The 20,903-nt window shown below is 39.1% G+C and overlaps 1 protein-coding gene across 6 annotated transcripts in view; it reads left to right on the top strand.

Annotated features, from left to right (window-relative positions):
* The window catches only part of LOC105486802 (Ral GTPase activating protein catalytic subunit alpha 2), a 318,021-nt gene that overhangs the window by 54,484 nt on the left and 242,634 nt on the right, over nucleotides 1-20,903 (top strand). For all 6 annotated transcript variants that reach the window (XM_011749858.3, XM_011749855.2, XM_011749856.3 and 3 more), the window contains exons 4-7: nucleotides 4,592-4,649; nucleotides 14,904-14,947; nucleotides 17,553-17,730; nucleotides 18,529-18,644. In XM_011749858.3, the coding sequence (XP_011748160.2) occupies nucleotides 4,592-4,649; nucleotides 14,904-14,947; nucleotides 17,553-17,730; nucleotides 18,529-18,644 (396 nt within the window). The remainder of the gene's footprint in view (nucleotides 1-4,591; nucleotides 4,650-14,903; nucleotides 14,948-17,552; nucleotides 17,731-18,528; nucleotides 18,645-20,903) is intronic.

Raw genomic sequence — 20,903 nt, 5'->3', positions numbered from 1 at the left:
TGCATTTCATATCCAAACCTTTTTGAGTGTTTTTAAAGTCCATCCATTTTGTGAATCTGAAAACTTACCCCGAAGTGGTGATAATGATAGGCCAGACCTCAGAATAAGTTGGAAATTACTTTTGTGGCAGACTGACAGTATCCAAGCATGTAGATACACATCGTCTTGCTGCATTCTGTGTTTTTCTTTGTTGTGTACTAACAAAAGAAAACGAAATCAAGAAGACCAATATGTATTTTGGAAAACTAAAAAGCATGATTTTCACTGCCAAATTAGCTTCCTGACTAAATTAAAGATCTGAAGAACAGTGGGTATGTCAAACATTCATCTAATCTAAGATCTATTCTGAATCTTTACTTTTCTCAGCATTTCCTATATGAAATGTTTAAATTAAGTGGCAAGATGGGATCAGAATATGATCCTGGGATGTAGCTGGGCTGCCAGGTCCCTTAAAGGAGAATGCGTGAGATAATAGGACACCAAGTCACTGCTGTGCCATTTGCCCAGGCAGAGTGAATGCATGGAAGGAAGCACAGAAGGGATGTGGAGAGCTCAGTGGGACCAGGCTTCCATCAACATGAGGTAGGAGCCAGCTGTTGAGAAACTGCCAGTAGAGAGGCCATGTCTCTCAAGTAGGGGGCCCATCTCTTAGAACTTCAGCTTTCTAATGAGATGAGAATATTCTAATTAATAATTTGAAGATTATTGTGGCACACATAGAGATGGGCTGTACACATTCCCTTTCAAGAAAGAATGTGCTGCCCAGCTACAGGGGTGGCGTTAGCTGATGGCTTCCAGCTCTTCACACCTTCAACTTTCCATTCTTGGTCATACTCTTTGCATCATGGCCCCAGGCCAGTAACTGCCAGAGGCAGTAGTACAAGGGCCTTGCCATTTCTGGTCACACTGGGCTCCTCTCATCTTTGCTCTAGAGCTTCCACTAGGTTGGCAGAGATTTGTCAGCTCTGCCTCATGGTCTGAGGCTCCCCTGTCCAATCTTGCTGCCATCTTTTCTCTTTCACAGGTGTTAGTCCTCAGTAGACCATTTGTACTCCTAACTCCTCCATTGCAGCGTGTTTTCCGGAAAACTCACCTTGCCATTATCATTAATTTTTTTTTTTATCAAAGATACCAAATTGGGGTCTATAGTAAATTTTTCTTTTAAGAGAAAGTTTGAGTTAAAGAACCAGAGGATCTAACTTAGATGCAGGTGCAGGCTTGTCTTCATCTCTTGAGTCTGGTGATCCCCAGGCCATCTCCAGATTATGTCTATTTGTGGCCCTAGAGTTGCTCATTTGGCCTGGCAGCCTAACTCCTGGGACCCTCGTTCTTATTCTCAGTTCCAGAGTCTTTGCATTTCTTGTTCTAACCTCTTTGCTTGTGATTTTTTCCTGTAGGTTGTAACCCAGTTCTGTGGGTTCTTGATCCTATGTGCTCATGGGGATATTTGAGTTTAGGTTCTGTTGGTAAGACAGTGCTCATGTGGGTTCTTATTAAGATATTCTGTAGAGAGCTGTTTTACTTATTCTGATTCCCTTTTAATATCATGTAACTTGACATAACAACTCAGTTTTTATATTTAGCTACTTTTTTGTGTTATTCATCTAAAATTAATGTTAGAGCATATTGCAAGGGGAAGACTTATTTTGATTTTTTCCCCCTGAAACAGCCAGTTTACTTCTGTACAATTTATAAATGGATCTGTTATGCCTGGCATTTGGTGTCTGGCTTACAAAGGTTGTATGTTCTCAAGGCAAGAGATTAACACTGAGCTCACTTGATTTAATATTGAAATCATTTTGTTATGTGACATTAATTTTCCCACATTTTCTAATATGTTTAACTTTTTAGAACTAGTTGTGCATATAAATACTCTTAAATATTTCTAATCTTTATAATAAATAAGCATACAAATAGCTGGCATATCAAAGATTTCTCCTTGGATTCGAGCACATTAGCCTCTGGCTTCTGCTTTACCTTCATTTTACCTTCTTAGCAGAGCTCCCTCAGCTCACGGATACCTCCAGAGCTTCATCGTGTCTTATTTTAAACTCTCTCAAAAGAGAGCTGTCATATGCACACAGCTTCAGCTGCTGCTCGTATCTGTTACCATCCAAATCCTGCCTCTGTACTCCAGACCCATTTACACATTTGCCTGGAAGAACATCTCCAGTAAGGTCATCCATTGACACCTCAAAATGGCAGGATGTCCAGAATCAAACTTGACAGCTTATTTGCCTCGGGTCTAAGATTGGATCTGGATTTGATCTCTTGGATAAAAGTGTTGCCATCTACTAAGCCACTGGGAGCCATGGAGACCTCCATTTACTACAGCCCCTCTACCCACTTATCCTGACAATTTTGTCTCCTGCATATCAGTATTATATGTTCTCTTTACCTGGTCGACCTTGGTCCAGGCCTTCTTATTTCTCCTCTGAAATGCTACCATTGCCTCTCTTCAGTGATTGTGTCTGCCTCCCCTCTCAGCTGCCTCCAGTTCGCCTCCAGCTGGAACCCATTTAGGGACCACACTGCTCCCATGAGGACATTAAGCCCCCAGGCTTGCCTGCCTCTCCAGGCCCATCTCCTCCCCTTCTCCCTGCCTACCAGCCAAACTGACCCTCCTGCTGCTGTGGTTCCTGTAAGGCACCAACCTGTCTTTGCCTTCTAGCATTCTCCCATGGTCTTTCTTCTGTCCCTATCCACTAGGCTAATTTAATTCATCTTCTAAGTCTCAGCTCAAGTGTCCTCATTTCCAGGAAGCATTCCATGAAGCCCCTGCTGAGGTGAAGCTCTTTCCCCCTTACTTCTGTAATGTTTCCTGCAAACGTCTGTCAGGGTTTTTTTGTTTTTGTTTTTTTTTTTTTGCTAAATGATACTCTTTTCTTTATCATCTCTCTTGCCCACTATTCATGAAATCTTGGAAGGATTACATATTTTATTTATATTTATTTTATTTTTCAAGAATGAAGTCTTGTCTGGTGTGTAGGGATTTTTCACTCAGTGGGATTTGGAATGTGTGTGGGTGTGTTTGAGTGTTTGTCAGAATTATCATGTAGTAACATTAGATATGAGACACCTTTCAGAATTATGGGCTTGAAAGATAAGGTGACTTGAATAGACTTTCTCAAAAGAATACGTACATATATTTCGCCAACAAGTTTATGAAAAAATGTTTGACATCACTAGTCATCAGGAAAATGCAAATTAAGATCACAGTGATATATCATCTCACACCTGTTAGAATTACTGTTATCAAAAAGATGACGGGTAACAAGTGTTGGCGAGGATGTAGAGACAAGAAAACGCTGGTATACTGTTGGTGGGAGTGTAAATTAGTGCGGCCATTGTGGAGAATAGTATGGAAGTTCCTCAAAAAAACTAGAAATAAAATTGCCATATGCCCCAGCAATCCCATTTCTGGCTTTATGTCCCAAGGAATTGAAATCAGTATGCAGAAGAGATATCTGCACTTCCATGTTTATTGCAGCATTATTCACAGTAGTTGAGATATGGAAACAACCTAAGTGTCCATCAGTGAATGAATGGATATAGAAAATGTGGTATGAATACACAGTGAAATACTATTCAGCCTTATAAAAGGAAATGCTGTGATTTGTGACAACATGGTTGAACCTGGAGGACATTGTTGCCAAGTCAAATAAGCCAGGCACAGAAAGATACTGCATAGGGCTGGGCATGGTGGCTCATGCCTGTAATCCAAGCACTTTGGGAGGCTGAGGTGGGTGAATCACCCGAGGTCAGGAGTTTGAGACCAGCCTGGCCAACATGGTGAAACACCTGTCTCTACTAAAAATGCAAACATTAGCTGGGCGTAGTGGCAGGCACCTGTAATCCCAGCTACTTTGGAGACTCAGGCAGGAGAATCACTTGAACCATGGAGACGGAGGTTGCAGTGAGCTGAAATCACACCAGTGTGCTCCAGCCTGGGCGACAGAGTGAGACTTTGTCTCAAAGGAAAAAAAGAGAGTGCGTGATCTCATGTATATGGAATCTACAAAAGTCAAATTTGTAAAAGTTTGGGGATATTCTTAACTATAATTCTAAAACTTATTAGTTTTTTTGGCCATTAATTTCATGAAATTCTTGCCACTGATTTCATTTTCTTGTCTCACGGAGTTGTTTACAGTCTCATTCTCTTTGTTTTCACTTTTCTTCCCAATCCTGTTCTTTGTCCAGAGACTAATAGTGATTATAATGAAAATGGGAAGGCGATGGTGAAAAAGAAGAAACCTGGGGAATCTGTCATTTGGGAAATTATTATTTTAATATTTAAGAAATAGTTATTTAATTAAGATAAAAATAGCATTTTAGGTTTTTTTCTTGTTTTCTTTTGGAGGGAATTAAACTTGGGACAGTAATCTCTTTAAAACATTCAGGTAAGCAAGCTTGCCTGGGGCAAGTGAAAGAAACGATCCCATAGGAATACAGCATAAAGTGCAGTATGTATGTTATTATAAATAGTTTCCTTTTCCTCTTCTAGAACTTATCTATAGTGAGTAATATGGGCCTGTCATGAAAATGTGTAATTTCATTTGTTGTTTATTTTCTTTATATCTTTTTTTAATAGAAAATACTGCAGTTTCTACCTGAACGAATTTTCTTTCGATGGCATTACCAGAGTATAGGTAAGAACAATTAAAAATTTTTTAGTAATATGAATTTCTTCCAGTTGAATTTTCAGTAATTTTTATATAATTGATATCATCAAGGTAGCTTATAGAAAGGAATATTAATAAGGGCATGGTATTATGGTAATGAAAACCAAGACAAGTTCAACCCTGACTCTGGAGATAAATATGTCTGTCTCTTCCTCTGTGTGCTCCTTAAGAGTGTAGTTCATAGGCCAGCAGCATAAGCCTCGCCCAGAAGCTTGTTAGAGATGCAGAATCTCAGGCCCCAGCCAGACCTCCTGAATCACGGTAGTGTGTATTTCTTTTTTTTTTTTTTTTTTTTGAGATGGAGTCTTGTTCTGTTGCCCGGGCTGGAGTGCAGTGGCGCGATCTCAGCTTATGGCAACCTCTGCCACCTGGGTTCAAGTGATTCTCCTGCCTCAGCCTCCCGAGTAGCTGGGATTACAAGCATGCACCACCATGTCTGGCTTTTTTTTTTTTTTTTTTTTGTATTTTTAGTAGAGATGGGTTTCACCATGTTGGCCAGGCTGGTCTTGAACTCCTGGCCTTAAGCGATCCACCCGCCTCCGCTTCCCAAAGTGCTGGGATTACAGGTGTAAGCCACCATGCCCAGCCAAGAGAATTCTTGTTCTCTAAGCCTGTATCATTGACTGAAAATTATTCTCTTTGAATGCTTTACGATGTGGCATTGAGAGGAAACTTGAAATAAAGCAAGTTACTACAGCTGCCTTTTCTGTCCAGTTTTTAACATCTAACGTCTCATCTCACTTGAATATACACAGCACAGCTGGAGGAATTCTGTGAAATCAATTGTGAATTCTGCCTTCTGTTTTAAGCAGTGTCTCCTTCAATCTCCTGCCATACAAGAGTCTAGCATTTCCTACAAGTTTTCTTACTTACCAGATGTTTGTATTTGTGGAGAGTGTGACCTTATGATGGAATCTAACTCTGTTTGATCATTCATTCATTCAAATATTTATTGAGGGAGAGACATTTGTGTGCAAAGTTCTGGAACAGAAACTAAGAATATATCACCATTCTTGTATTGTATAGGCCTTTTGCCCAGTCAGGGAATATATGAGAAAAAATAATTACAGCAAAATTGCCTCTATGAAAGAAGTATGATGATAGCAAAAAAGAAAAGTTGAATAATTCTGTTCAGAGGAATTGAGGAAGGCTTCAAGAGAGGTAACTTTGATCTGAGCCTTGAAAGATGAACAGGTGCAGCGTGGAAAGGGTTTTCTGAGTGGGAGATCAATATGTACAAAGTTGTGGAACCTGAAAGAATGCAGCATGGCTAGTGCATATTCCAAAATTCCGAATCCTAAATTTCATTTAGGATTATTTATGTGAAAATGGAATTGACTCTTATAGAAACTAAATTATTTGAAGTTATATGTTCTTAATTTAAATAAAGTGTATATGTCAATTGAACCAAATGTATAAATCATTAAGATAGTGCCTTTATCTTTAACTATTTCAAATACACAAATAAAGTTTTCCTTTAGATTTTAGAGAGTTGGCCATCGCATTTCTGCTTAATTGAGACTTTCAGCTTGTGTTTTTAAATTAAAGTGAAAATAAAAATTTAAATGTAAGATGTAATCTAAAGAGACATCATGGGGATTTGTGGTGCTCCGTGGTACCGTAGGAATGGCTGACAATGAGAAATAACTGCATGCAGTATTTTTTGTCTGTGCTACATATAATCCTTCTTCAATTTTGTTTATATCATTTGTATGAAAACTATGCTCATTTTCTTTAGATAGCACTTTAAAATGTCTGAAGATTAGTAGGCTCTTCTCAGCATGAATAAATTTATTGGGACTATGTGTGAAAATTAATTTGCATTTGTGTTGTGAAACTTTATGTGTCTAGTAGGCAGTGTGTAGTATTATTTTAATTCTGCCTAATACCACATAAACTAGTTAAAATTGCTGGTACAAGTAGCTTTTTACCCAGTTTGGCAGCATCTTAGCAAGAACAATGACTGGAGACCTCAGACTCCTCAGTTGAGACTGCCAAATACTGAGTTTCCTGAGCCATCTAATAGCAGTATGTGTTGTTTATCTGGTGTGCAGAACAAATTGTTGCTATAAAGTGGTCAGAATGAATAGTATTTCAGAATGCTGAAATATGAGCATTTGCATGTAAAGTTATGCATGTTTATTACTGATGCTTATATACTTAGAGTCAAACAGGCTCTTTTCAGACAAATAATTTTTGCCTGATAATCATATTGGGTGGAAATGGGTGTTGACACAGGTCCACATCTCCTCTACAGTGATCTTTACTAGATGTGCTTTGGAATCAGGCATTTTCAGATTTTAGAATGGCAATGTGGTGCATTGATGTACAATGAAGCAAATAAGTTAGAACATCAAGACAATCTTAACATAACACTTCCAGTGGTCTGGGCAGCACCTTCTCCCCACCACCCCAACTATGTAAGTTACTATTTCTATAGCTTAAGATAAGAATATGTACCATTAATGGAATATCTACACATAAGATAGCCTTATTTGAGTCATTGCCAGCATATGAATTCAGATTAGGTTCTGTCCACTAATGACTTACACAGAAGAACTTCAGTTTTCCTATAATCTTTTGGATTTTGAAATGGTCCATAAGAGATTATGGATTTGTAATTATATACATATATACCTCACTGTACCTATTGAATTATTTCCAGTTTATTTGGATTTTTAAAACTGTTACCATTAGTCAGTCCAGGTCTTGACTGAGTTGTTGTAGAAACTTAGAAACTATAGGAAAATACCAGGTATCAAAGGAAAGGAATGTGCTTTAAATATGTCCTCAGCATTGGCATCCTGGACTTTTACAAAACCTCTGAGTCTTGGGCAAGGAGGGGCCTTCTCACCAGCCAGTGCCTGACATTGTAGGTAGCAATATTCCTTACCTACTAGGAAGAACACTCCTATACTAATGTCTTACTAGTTAAATGTTATTGCAGCTGGTGGGGGACAAGATATTCTGAAATGTTGGGTTAAAACCTTGAAGTCATGGTTATACACAACTGATGCAGTATGCTTCTTGTCCCACACTGCATATGACAGTGTCACTAAGCAGAGAAACCTAAAATAAGGGCAACTGCTATATTCTATGAGTCTCAAAAGCCGAGAAGGAAGAAAATAATTTGAAACATCAACCACCACAGTGCTTGAAGTCTGTTTCTTATCATGTCGTCTTATTTTTGTCTGTAGACAACAGAGACATTCTATTTCTCTTAAAACTGCTTTTAGAGGGAAGGGATACTCTGTGGTTTCTCTTTGTTTTGTTTTTTAATGGCTGGCTCCTTGCTTTAAATCATTGAATGAGGAAACATTTGAACTCGTAAGTTTTACAATGTGAAATGAACACGGGTTCATTATTCCAAGCATCTGGAGGTATTTCTTCAAGTGATGTTTGGAGAGCAAGATGACCAGGGAATACAACTCAACTATTTGTAAAGTTCCATTACTGACTACAAAAGAAAAAAATTGTTTATCCAATTTTTTCTGAAGTCATTTTTTAGGCCAGTAAATCATGGTGGATAAAGGTGACTGCTTGACATCTCATCTCTGGGCAATAATTAGAACTGATGCAGAGTGAGGCAATGGCAAAGAATGGCACTGGCAGCAAACCAGGGATATTTGGTACAAGGGCAGGCCGTGCGTTGTCAACAGAGGACTTAAGTTATATGTGTGTTCACTTTAAGAAGGCTTACTGCTCTGGAGCCTCTAGAAAGCAAGTTTCCTATCTCATTCAGTGTGTAGTGCTATGCCTGAACTCAATAATTATTTGTCAGGTAGGTAAAAGGATGTATTTTGTATTAGAGATGTTTTATATAAAAATGTTAAAAATGAATTTTTATATAAAAAATGTTAAAAAGGTTTAAAGGGGTGGGGCTCAATTACTGGAAATTTCACATGTGTGCAATACCTCATATGTTTTTTTATGAGTCATTATTAAATCTAGTTTGTTCACCTAGGTTTTTTATATACATAGTGTAAAAACCAAAGGCCTAACTAAGCTGAAAATTTGTTTTTTACTTTTTAAGTGTATTCCAGGTTTTGTGCCTGGGACTAACCAGTGGCCCCACATTGCCTGGGATGTGAACATAGGCTCTGACCAGTCTCATTTCTCAAGGTCCCTACTGCCCACTGGGTCCTAACCTTTCCTTGGGAGCCTGAGTCTGGCAGCTTTCCCTGGTGCCCTCATTCAGACCATACCATAGCTCACTCTTCCTGAGAGAGCGGGGTTTCCCTATGCACTTCACACAGGACTCCCTCTGAAGTGCATCACAGCCGGGCTGGGTGAAATCAGGGACCCCACGTGCCTCCATGTTCACCAGGAGATGTCTGGAACTAATGCCCCTGGTAGCATGGGGGCCGACTCACTTGGTGTTTTTCCATGCCCTCTCAGGGTGCTTTTACCATTATTGCTCTGTGCTTCTTCCCCTCCCAGGCACTTCTTTGTGTTTTGCCCTCTGGGGGTCCTCTTCTGGCTTTAAACAATAGCCCTAAAGCCTCAGCCTCTTTCTTTCACCTCCCTGACCACCTGAAACCTGACTTTTGTCTGAAGCTCCTCTGTCTCCCTCAGGAGTCGGGGTGAGATCATGGTCTTTCTTTTCTCCAGACGTTAGCCACCATCTCCTCTGTGGAAACCTCTGTCCCTTTTACATGCCACCTTCTACCTCCTGGTTGCTGCCATGTCTTTTGACCTCCTGCTCACTTGCCTTCCCCCCCATCCCCCGTGGCTTTGTTCTCTCCTAGCCCTTTTCCTTCATGCCAAGTTACCCATCAGCCCCCACCCCTAATCCTATGTGCCTCTGTGGCTTCAGACCCTGATCTCTGTCTGACCACGTCCTCCATTCTCCTGATATTTGACCCAATCACTTCCAGGTCGGTTGATCTTTTTTATATATTTATGGGGGGTGGTTAACAATTTATACACAGTAAATTATTTATATTTAAAATGCACATTTTGATAAGTTTTGACATAGGTGTACACATACGAAATCATTACTACCATCAAGATAATGAACATAGGTACTACCCCCAAAAGTTTCCTCATCCCCCTTGGTAATCCCGCTCTCCCATCTTTTCTCACCTCATCCCTAGGCAACCTCTGATCTGCTTTTCTGGCCCTTGTAGACTAGCTTGCGTTTTCTAGAGCCTTACATAAGTAGAATCATGAAGCATGTACTCTTCTTTGTTTGGCTTTTTTCACTTGGCATAATTATTTTAGGGTTTATTTACATATTTCATGAATTAATAGTTCATTCCTTCTTATTTCTGAGTAGTACAGTATTCCATTGTGTGGATATACCATAATTCCATAATTTATTCACTTATTGATGGTCATTTGGATTGTTTCTAGCATCTGGGGCTATTACAAATAAAGCTACTATAAATATTTATACTCAAGTCTTTGTGTGAACATATGGTTTCCTGTCTCTTGGGAGTGGAATGGCTGAACCATGTAACAGTGTATGTTTAACTACTAGACTGTTTTCCAAAGTGGTTGTACCATTTTATGTTCCTACTAGCAGCGTAAGAGTTCCACTTACTCCATGTTCTCTTCAACATTTGTTATGGTCAGTCTTTTTATTTTAATGATAGTGTTATCTCATTGACTAATAATCTTAAGCATCTTTTTATGTGCTTATTTGCTATTTCTTTGTCTTCTTTGGTGAAGTTCAAATCTATTGCCCATTAAAAAAAATCTCCGATAGATGCCTTGGAAATATTTTCTCTCCATTTCTGGCTTGTCTTTTCATTCCCTTAATAGTCTCTTTGGAAAAGTTGAAGCTTTTAATTTTGAAGAAATCCAGTTAATCAATTTTTTCTTTTATGGATTATGCTTTTGGTGTCATGTGTAACAAATGTTTGCCTAACTCAAAGTCACAAAGATCTTCTGTGTTTTCATATAGCAGTTCTATAGTTTAGGTCTTTGATCCATTTTGAGCTAATTTATGTTAATTTCAAATGTTTAGTGGAATGCTGGTTCCTCATGCTTAGTGTGGATCTTGTAGTGCCAAGAAGTTCTCTGTTCCTATTCCACTGGCCTCTTCTAGCAGGCTTGGCATACTAGCAACCAGAGGGAGTTTCTTTCTTTCTCGCTCCTTGTTTGATGCTGGTGGTGTATTGCGTTGTGTGTAATTTGGTTTGAAGCATGATATTGAGAAGGAGGTTTTAAAAAATTAAAACTACATAAGAAAAAAATTTATAATGTTAAAGTTTTAGGTTAGAAATATCTGTATGATCTCCTGGTCTTGAAAATATTATTAAAAGATTGTTAAAAGATTGTTACTTGGTCAAAGAGAAATTGTCAAATGTGACAATTCTTACCAATTTAAAGTGAGAAGCAAAGAAATAGATTTTGAAAATATCATTGATGAATTTGCTTTCTTCAGAGCCAGGAAAGTAATATAATACATTCTTTGTTATAAATAAAATATTTAAACTAATGCTATGAGTTTTAATACACCCAATTTTACATTTTTCAGCTACTTTAATGCTCTGTAAAAGAAAAAAAATACATAGAAACACGCATACAGAAGTATACCCTTTTTCTTTTCCCTCAGGTTCCCTAAAAATTTAATATTGTTCATTATGGATTCTTTTCATTTTTAAAATGCAGTTTTTAAAAACCATTGCATGAAAGTACTTATCTTGATTAATGAGTTTTTTGGTATCCCTTAAATTTTGTTCAGGGTCTACACTCTTCTCTCACTAGTCCCAACCCTGACATTTTTACTGCCTCTTCAAAAGTAGTAAGACTTACATTTAAAGGATATTTATGGTTAAAATGTAGTAAAAGCCAATAGAAATTAGAAATTCATAGAATCAGCCCAAGTAATTAGATCTTATTTACTTATTTATTCTTTCAGTTATTCCCATGGTCAATAAAGTGGCAACCAGTAGGGTTGATGAGGCATAGAAGAGGTGGGGTGGGTATAATTATAGCTTGGATAAGAAGTTTAAAAATCCACACAGGCGGCCGGGCGCGGTGGCTCAAGCCTGTATTCCCAGCACTTTGGGAGGCCGAGACGGGCGGATCACGAGGTCAGGAGATCGAGACCATCCTGACTAACACGGTGAAACCCCGTCTCTACTACAAAAATACAAAAAACTAGCCGGGCGAGGTGGTGGGTGCCTGTAGTCCCAGCTACTCGGGAGGCTAAGGCAGGAGAATGGTGTAAACCCAGGAGGCGGAGCTTGCAGTGAGCTGAGATCCAGCCACTGCACTCCAGCCCGGGTGACAGAGCGAGACTCCATCTCAAAAAAAAAAAAAAAAAAAAAAAAAAAAAATCCACACAGGCATGACATATATAGAGGAACTTAAAAATTAAAACAAAATGAGAAATGACTTGATAATGTTAAAGAAGAAGTATCTTTGTGAACTTAAGGCCTTAAAAAATACCTACAGAGGGCTGGGTGCAGTGGCTCACACCTGTAATCCCAGGACTTTTGGAGGCCGAGGTGGTCAGATCACCATATGGTGAAACCCTGTCTCTGCTAAAATGCAAAAGATTAGCCTGGCATGGTGGCACATGCCTGTAGTCTCAGCTACTCAGGAGGCTGAGGAATGAGAATCGCTTGAGCCCCAGAGGTGGAGGTTGCAGTGAGCTGAGATGGCACCACTGCACTCCAGCTTTGGCTACAGAGTGAGACTGTATCTCAAAACAAAACAAAACAGAAAAACCCTACAGAGGCCAAGCAAGGTTCTCAGGTACTTATCACCAGTCCTCAAGCTCTGTGCCCCCACTGCACAAGTTTTTCTTGCTGATACATATATTTTTTTAATTAGAAAAGAGTTCCTTAGAGAATAGCTGATACCCTGTCTTGCATGAAAAATGTACTTACCACATACCAGGCACTGTTCTGTGCATTCGTATATATTAACTCGTTTAAATCTCACTGTCAGTTGTCTGATAGATACTGTTACCCCATTTTACAGATGAGAAAACTCAGGCATAGTGAGATGAAGTTACTAACTTAGGTTACACAGTTAATAAATGCAGAACTTACATTTGAACCCAAGCAGTCTAGCTTCTGAATCTGGCTTATAATTCCTAAGCTGTACTGCTTCACATGTACAAAAGAGTTTTTGAATACAACAGAATAGACTAGATCAAATACGTATGTATTAGTTTTCTGTTGCTGCTGTAACAAATTACCAGATTAATTTTAAAAAGTTTGGGACCATTGACCAATATGGGTCATATGTTCTAGATGTCTGCATGTAATGTCCTTTCTATATGTATTTTTCTTCTCTTTGTGTAGGGAACAGTGGATATAGGCATCTGTAGGTAGTCCAAATACTTAAAAAACACCAACAGCTGGGCACGGAGGCTCACACCTTTAATCCCAGCACTTTGGGAGGCCAAGGCAGGTGGAATGCCTGAGCTCAGGAGTTCGAGACCAGCCTGGCTAACATGGTGAAACCCTGTCTCTACTAAAATACAAAAAATTAGCCAGGCGTGGTGGTATGCACCTGTAATCCCAGCTACTTGGGAGGCTGAGGCAGGAGAATTGCTAGAACCTGGGAGGTAGAGGTTGCAGTGAGCAGAGATCATGCCACTGCACTCCAGCCTGAGCGACAGAGTGAGACTCTGTCTCAAAAAAAAAAAAAAGAAAGAAAGAAAGAAAAAAGAAAAAGCACCACCACCACCACTACCAAAAACAAGCTGGACCCATCATAAGAAGGGGAAGGACTAACAAGCACCAATAGTCACACACAATGGCCAGGAGAAAGTATTTCCAAGAATATGTTGTAAGATGATGGATTAGCCAGATGGCTGGAAAGAGAACTGTCTGTGCAGACTTTATCATTAGGTCTCCTGGGAGGTCTAGTATCTGTTGGCTCTGCCAGCCACCATGAGGTCCTCAAAAGCTGTAATGAAGCAGATGTTAAACTGAGGTAGAACAAACTGTCCAAGAAGGATGAACATGGGGATAAAGAACAAGGCCCAGGTTGAGGAAAGGTGTGGGCTAGATGGACACTTGAACCTTAGCTGTGACAGAAGGAGCCAGCCTAGTAAATGCTGGCTCTAGACCAAAAACTACTGGATACGGTTTGGTGAAGGCAGAAGTTGGGGAAGGGGAGACACTTTAGCTTCCTTCACTCATGGACAAACTATTAGTTATTTAAGTGCTAGAACCTAGTCTGAGTCATGATGATGAATTTCCTTTGAGCCCTAGTGTTAGGTGTTACGAACAGTGGAACTGTTGTAAAAGGTTCCTTCAGATTGTCAGTGATTTTGTTGTGCCTAATGCATTTCTACAGAGAGTATTCATTTAATTATTATATATGTATTTATCAATGTAGCTGTGGCTTGTATCAGTTGTCAAAACACTGGCTCCCTTGTTAGAGGAGCTCTTTGAAATTCATTGATGGACTAAATATACTTGATATCTAATTTGTTAAAGAGGCATCACAATTTTTTCATCAGAGGATCTAAGTAATTTTTTTCTTAAAAGATCTGTAATTTGACTGAGAGGAAAGTTATCTTGCCTCAGATTTTCAGTATATTTCTATTTTAAAAGGTCATCTCCTTTTTTGAGGTTAAGATCCCGTTTTAGAGGCTACATAAGATATTTAGATGGGGTTGTATTTCTCCATACTGAGGTCATGAACACACTTATAGAAGACTTGGTAATAGTGTTGCATCCTCCTAAGGGAAGCTTTTCTCATTCTAGTGGACTGCAGCACCAAAGTTTTTGTAGTTGACTGGAGTTCCGAGTCAGCCTTGATTCTGCCTCCTTGACAGTGACCAAAGTGCTCTACTAGAGGATTTACTGATGGACCAAACCCCATAAATGTGGTTGTCATTGCCAGGAGAGAAACATGCCATTCTGAGTATTTGTAAAATGTTCTTGTAAAACTGTTTTGTGAGCAGTTGTTTTACAGTATTTTTACCTTTAGAGATTTAAAAAGAAAAAAAGCATCCATTTTATGCATAACAAGAGATATGCACATAATCCACTGTGGGCATTTGGCTTACCTTAATATCAATCATTTTGACTGTTGTAAAATAATTCTGAAGAGATACATACTTAAAGTACTTTTATCTTGAAAATGTCTTTCCCTCTGTGACATTGCTTTGCTTCTGAAGGTCAGCCTTCTTCCTTTAATTTTTAAAAATTATATTTTTGTCATAAGTACATATTTTCTTCTTAAAATAGATCTTTGATATGCATTTTTATACTCTATTTATAATTCATTATTTTAAACTTTCAGGCTCAACTTTAAAGAAGCTTCTACACACTGGAAATTCTACTAAGGTATTTATTTTATCGTGTAATGGCATTTTTTATTATTCTTAAATTTGTTAATGCCACAAAGTAACAATGTTAGGCTATTTTGGAAAAAAGATCTTTAAAAACCACTTGATTTAGTTTTAATTTTTAATTGATAAATTATATTTTTAGGGTTTTGTTCTTACATCATACCTTATTGCGAGAGACATTTTAAATGGTATTAGAAGAAAATGGGTTGGGCTTCAGAGTTTAGAGTTCTGAGTTCTGATTCTGATTCTGCTGGGTATGGATAGGGACCATGGGCAAGGCACTGACTGCTTCAGTTTATCATCAGAAAAAGGAAGAGCAGTCCCCCTCTAAACTTCAGAGCTCACATGCTTGATTCTGTCCATCTTGGTAACCTGGTTGTTAAAATTATGGTTGTCTCTAATTAATTTTACTAATTTTGAGAGCCATTGTGGGAGAAAAGAACAACAGGGTCTCACTCTTGAGTATTTATTTGTGGCAGATTTATAGGTTAAAATTGGTTTATTTTGAAATGGATATGTCTTTTATTATAACATATACTTCTTGATGCTGAGATAAGATTTTGCTAAAACATAAGTGGCAGAAAAAATTCAGCCTGGGATGAATATTTTATGAAAGATAATTCACTTGGAGTTAATTACGTTGTGTGAATGCTTTTAATAAGCTAATATATTGGTAGTTTTATACTGGCTTAAACAATCACAGCCTCTTAAAACTTGATATGTTAACTGTTTCTCACATGTTGAAAAAAAAAGGAGTTATTCCTGGCCTCACTGTAGATTCTATATTTTGTCCCTCTTATTTTAGAGAAATAAGGTTATGATTAAAACCTATCAGTTTGTTAATCTCGTGTTTATAATTACCCTTATTTATGTTTAGTTCTCTTAAATACAGTTAACATATAAAAATCAGAGACTTGTGATAGAATTTCATAGAAACTTCCCTCTTGTTCAGTTAAATATAATTTAATTAGATACACATAGAGCTGGCTGGGCGCAGTGGCTCACACCTGTAACCCCAGCACTTTGGGAGGCCAAGGCAGGCAGATTGCCTGAGGTCAGGAGTTTGAGACCAGCCTGGCCAACGTGGTGAAACCCTGTCTCTACTAAAAATACAAAAATTAGCCGGGCATGTTGGTGCATGCCTGTATTCTCAGCTACTCAGGAGGCTGAGGCAGGAGAATTGCTTTCCCCCAGGAGGCGGAGGTTGCAGTGATCCGAGATCATGCCACTGCGCTCCAGTTTGGGCAACAGAGTGAAACTCCATCCCCCGTCAAAAAAAAAAAAAAAAAAAAAAAAAGATATACATAGAGCCTTCTCTCTTCTCTCCTCTCTCCTCTCTCCTCTCTTCTCTCTTCTCAGTCTGATGGCTGAATAGTAATGTTACCACTCATTTTACCTGCTTGGCGAGAGGAGGGCAGGTGTGAGCAGGCATGGAGGTTTGAGTGGAGCGGTGGTGGAGTCCAGGAGCATGTTTGGAAGTACGCTGTGAATTTACTCTGTTAATGGGGCAACACTGTCACCAGCTGGGGTGTCTGTCCTAGTGTATTTTGACTTCTATTGGGAGTCAGCAGAATATTTTTATTTATTTATTTTGGCTCTTCTCCACTTTTTGGTTTGGTTTTATGGCAAAGCCTTGTGTCTGACTTGCAATGTTCTTGCTCTGGCAGAGTCAGCACCACCTTGAATTAATTGAAAGGAGATGAGGCAGTCACCCCAGTTGCTGGCATTTGGAGCTCACTACATCTTTCAGCTGCATGTGACATTTTTTCAGTCTCTTTTGCTTATTTTTTTTTTTAATTGACATAATCTTTTCAGTCATTTAGGAATACAGAAATGGAGGGACATGTGCTTTTGAATTCTAGGAATGGGATAAATTTGGAAGTGTAAAGAAAGAAAAAGGACACATCTCCCTATGTTGATGTTTCCTACAGCATGATGCTGGCAATTCAGAGCATGGCAAAGGTGTTGGAGAAATAGAATAGGGACATAAGGTATGAGGAGAGCTGCTGTGTCTCATTAAGCCAGGCCTTCAAGGTCTTATTTAGCTCCTAGTCTTTTGATTCTCAAGAACATTATCAACATGTTATATTATAGTGATAGCACATATAAATTTGGAGGGAGATTATCTTTGTCATTGTTTTTATGGATAATTGAGGCCATGGGTACTGTTGCCTTACAGAATAAGATACTATTAACAGGAAGCACTTACATAGTGCTTACTGGGAGTCAGCCATTGTGTTATTCGGTTTACATATGTTAACTCAGTCTTTATCATAGTCTTTTGTGGTAAATGCTCTTATCCTTATTTCACAGATGGGGAGACTGAGGCATGGAGAAGTTAAGTGGTTCTCCGTGGGTCCCAGCTAGAAAGTGGCAGAGCTTGCATTTGAACCCAGGCACTTTGGCTCTAGAACCCTGGCTCTTAACTCGTGCTGTATTGCAGCGTCTTTGCTTATCTGTCACTAAGTAAAGAACTTGGTGTACTACCTAACACACCTTTAACTTGTAGTTTCTCTTTCTCAGACTGATGCTCCATTGTAATGCATTTCTGTAAAGACATGTAAGTGTTTCATTTTCATTGTTTTTAATTTTGTTTTTAGATAAGATGTGAAGGAATCAGGCTGTTTCTTCTGTGGCTTCAAGCACTTCAGACAAACTGTGCAGAAGAGCAGGTGCTGATTTTTGCTTGCCTGGTGCCTGGTTTCCCAGCAGTCATGTCATCCAGGGGCCCTTGCACACTGGAGACACTCATCAATCCCAGCCCTAGTGTAGCTGATGGTAAGTTATGTTAGCAGATCTCCCATGTTGAAATTATTCTTGAACTTAACATTGAGAAATTCTTTCTTTTTCATTTTCTTGAATAGAAATCCTGATGGAGTCTGAAGAGGAATTGTTCCCCTTTCATATTCACTGTAGATTCTTACACACCTTAGAATCAAAAGACTTGGAGCTTATTTTATATGAAATGATGACAGGAGAAATTTACTGAAGTGATGGAAGCAGGAATAGGAGGGGACAGATGTTGGCAGTAGCAGGAAGTAAAAACACATGGGAAGTCTGGACTGGTTTTCTGGCTATTAATAAGATTAAACTCCACCATCCAAAGCTACTGTCTATTCTTATCACTGTTGTTCATAAGTGGACATTCATCTGCTCACCAGGATCTTATTTTGCCACTGTGTATTTTCCTGCAGCATCTATGGAAAGACAATAGTGGTCTCATGGGACTATTAACGGTGGCCATTTGTGTCCTGTGAGTTTTCAAGGAACTTGCCTGTTGGGACCATTGATTTATTACTGTATATTGCACTATTGCTCAATGACTGGCATTTGATCTTGGGCTGACCAAAGCAGAATTCGAAAGGGAAAGAATGGTGCAGCGGGAGAAGGTGCTTCGTGGGCATCTGGGCTGTGTTTCCAGGCCCTTTAGGCACACTGCCTTGGAGTGTGCTCCTCAGTGTGAGCAGTTTCAGTGGATGGAGAGATGTATTTTAATAGAGACCATTTTTAAAACCCTAAATTCTGTTTAAAATTTAACTTTGGTGAGTGAGCTCTCATCATTTTCTGTCCTTTCAGTAAAGATATATCCAGAAGAAATCACTCCACTCCTGCCAGCCATATCGGGGGAGAAGATTGCTGAGGACCAAACCTGCTTTTTTCTTCAAATACTGTTGAAGTATATGGTTATTCAGGTCAGAGAAAAATTATGACTTTTTCAGTGTGGTGGGTTTATTCTCAGCAGGAAGAGGAAATATTGCCTCTTTTCTCTCTGCATATCCGTATTTTTTCCCTTTTCTTTTTCTTTGAGTTGATTTTATGTGATGTTTCAGCAAGTGCAGAGTATGTACCATTTTTTAGGTCACTGCAGCAAGACCAGCTGTATGTACTATTTTGTGAGTGTGTTTAAACCATTTTTCTCTCTTTACTCCTTTCCTACCCCTAATCTCTATGCTTGCAAGACAGGTTGAAGGAGGAGGCGGGCCCAGAGGCTGAACAGGTGGACAGGAATAGGCAGAGAAGACCTGTTATCAGGGGATCTGAAGGAAAGCACATGGAGCAGTCTCCTCATGCCATTGGCACAGGCCTCCTTTATGTCATGTATTATTTTTTCTCATATGCACCAATTGCATACAGAACTGAAGTAACTGGTTTATGATTTTAATAGGAGATTTGTGACCCTGGTCTAGATTTCTGAATAATAGTTAGAATAAAATGTTCTGATTCTTTTTTCTCAGCAAATACTTCTGTTGTCCTTGAGTTCGTCCTGGGTATTGTCCAGTATCTGTCTTCCCCTTCACAGCCGAGTTGTTGAAGTAATAATCTCTACTGAGTTCACATCCTCACTTCATATTCTTTTGACACCCACTGTTAGCTGCCTTCTGCCCTGTCACTGCTAAAGTGGCAAGCCCCAAACCACAAGGGTTCTAGGGTCAGCCCAGAAGGAGGGCACACTTCAGGTTTTGCTCTCCTTGTTCTTTGAGGGGATTTGACTACCCCTCCTTCGTGAGTTTCTCTCCTCTTCTGATATTTTCTCTGGCATTTCTCCCTTCCTTTCACTCCTTTCTAGTTTTCTTTAGGGAACTGTGCTTTTCTCTGCTATCTCTCAAGATTCAGTACTTGACTGCTTTTTCTGAATACTCAGCAATTTTGTCCCCTTTCCTTGCCCCTTTCCCTTTAGCCAGAAACAGAAACACAGGACTTCAAAATCCTGAAAACCTGACTGGGGCGTGCTTTCATATTCTGGAAACTCCACATTTGAACTCTAATGGCCCATTCTAGATGCATCTCAAATGCCAGCTGTTCAGAAATGTTTGAACATTCCATTTGTCCTGGAAAATCAACAGAGTATCCAGAACTTGTGTTGGGGGCCTTGGGTTCTCATTCTAGGTGTGTCACTAATGAGTTGTGTGACCTCAGATAAGGCGGATGGAATTGATATAGGATAGAGGTTTGCATGCAGACTGTGAACCTTCTAATTGTGTGCAAAGTTTTAGGTGCATATCGGTGCCTCCCTTCTGCCTTCTCTTCTGTCGATTGAGATGAGTTCTCAGAGCACAGCTTTTGGCATATTATGGGTGCTGAGCCCTGCTGCCCCTGGGGTAGCCAAAGCATCTCATCCCTTTACCTCAGGTGCTACACAAATTTCATTTTCTAAGTGGGCATGTCAGGAAGGAAGTTGGGAAGCCCTGCTCTAGAGCGCTCTGTGGTCTAACAAACATTAAGAACCACTGACAGGTCTTCTCTAAGGGCCATATTTCCCTAAATCATGTGGGGGTGACTGCACCTGTTTAACCAGGCTGTCCTCCTGGCTCCTGAGGGATGGTCCCAGATATTGAGCAGTTCTGGAGTGCTCCCACTATGCAAACACTGATGGGTTTTTGAGAGGGAGAATATTATCTCAACACTATGAAAGATTTAAACTTAATCCATAGTGGACTGGCATGCCTGGTTTATCTTAGCCTTTGAATTTTTTTAATACAGAGAATGCATTTTCCAAGACTCCATGGATTTTGCCTTTTGATATTGATTTTACATGTAGGTAACATTGGATGAAATTCTTGAGAAGGATTGTTTCTTTAATTTCTATTTATTATAAATGGCCTTTTTCTGAGTTTAGAAAAAAGCACCTGATAATTCGTGACTAAATGTTTTAAAGGCACAAGAAATGTTAGATAATTACAAAAAACAGAGAGAAAAAATATGGACATGATATATTATAGCACGTTGTAAAAGATACGATGTCATTGAGTTGTTTGGTTCTCAGTAAAAATGCTGTTTTTAACATAGTTACTGTTTTGTTTTGAAGTATTCATTCCTGCCATCTTTTGAGCTTTGTTATTATTTCATTACATGATTGTCAGTATATTTGTCATTTTTTACATTTAGGATAGGAATTTTAGTAACATAACACTTCAGTTTAGTATATGTTAATTTGAAATGTAAATATACAT

Source organism: Macaca nemestrina, chromosome 15, assembly GCF_043159975.1.
Source record: "Macaca nemestrina isolate mMacNem1 chromosome 15, mMacNem.hap1, whole genome shotgun sequence".
In the NCBI taxonomy this organism is placed as follows: Eukaryota; Metazoa; Chordata; class Mammalia; order Primates; family Cercopithecidae; genus Macaca; species Macaca nemestrina.
Note: the sequence above shows the minus strand (reverse complement) of the source record. Positions and strands in the feature narration are given on the sequence as shown.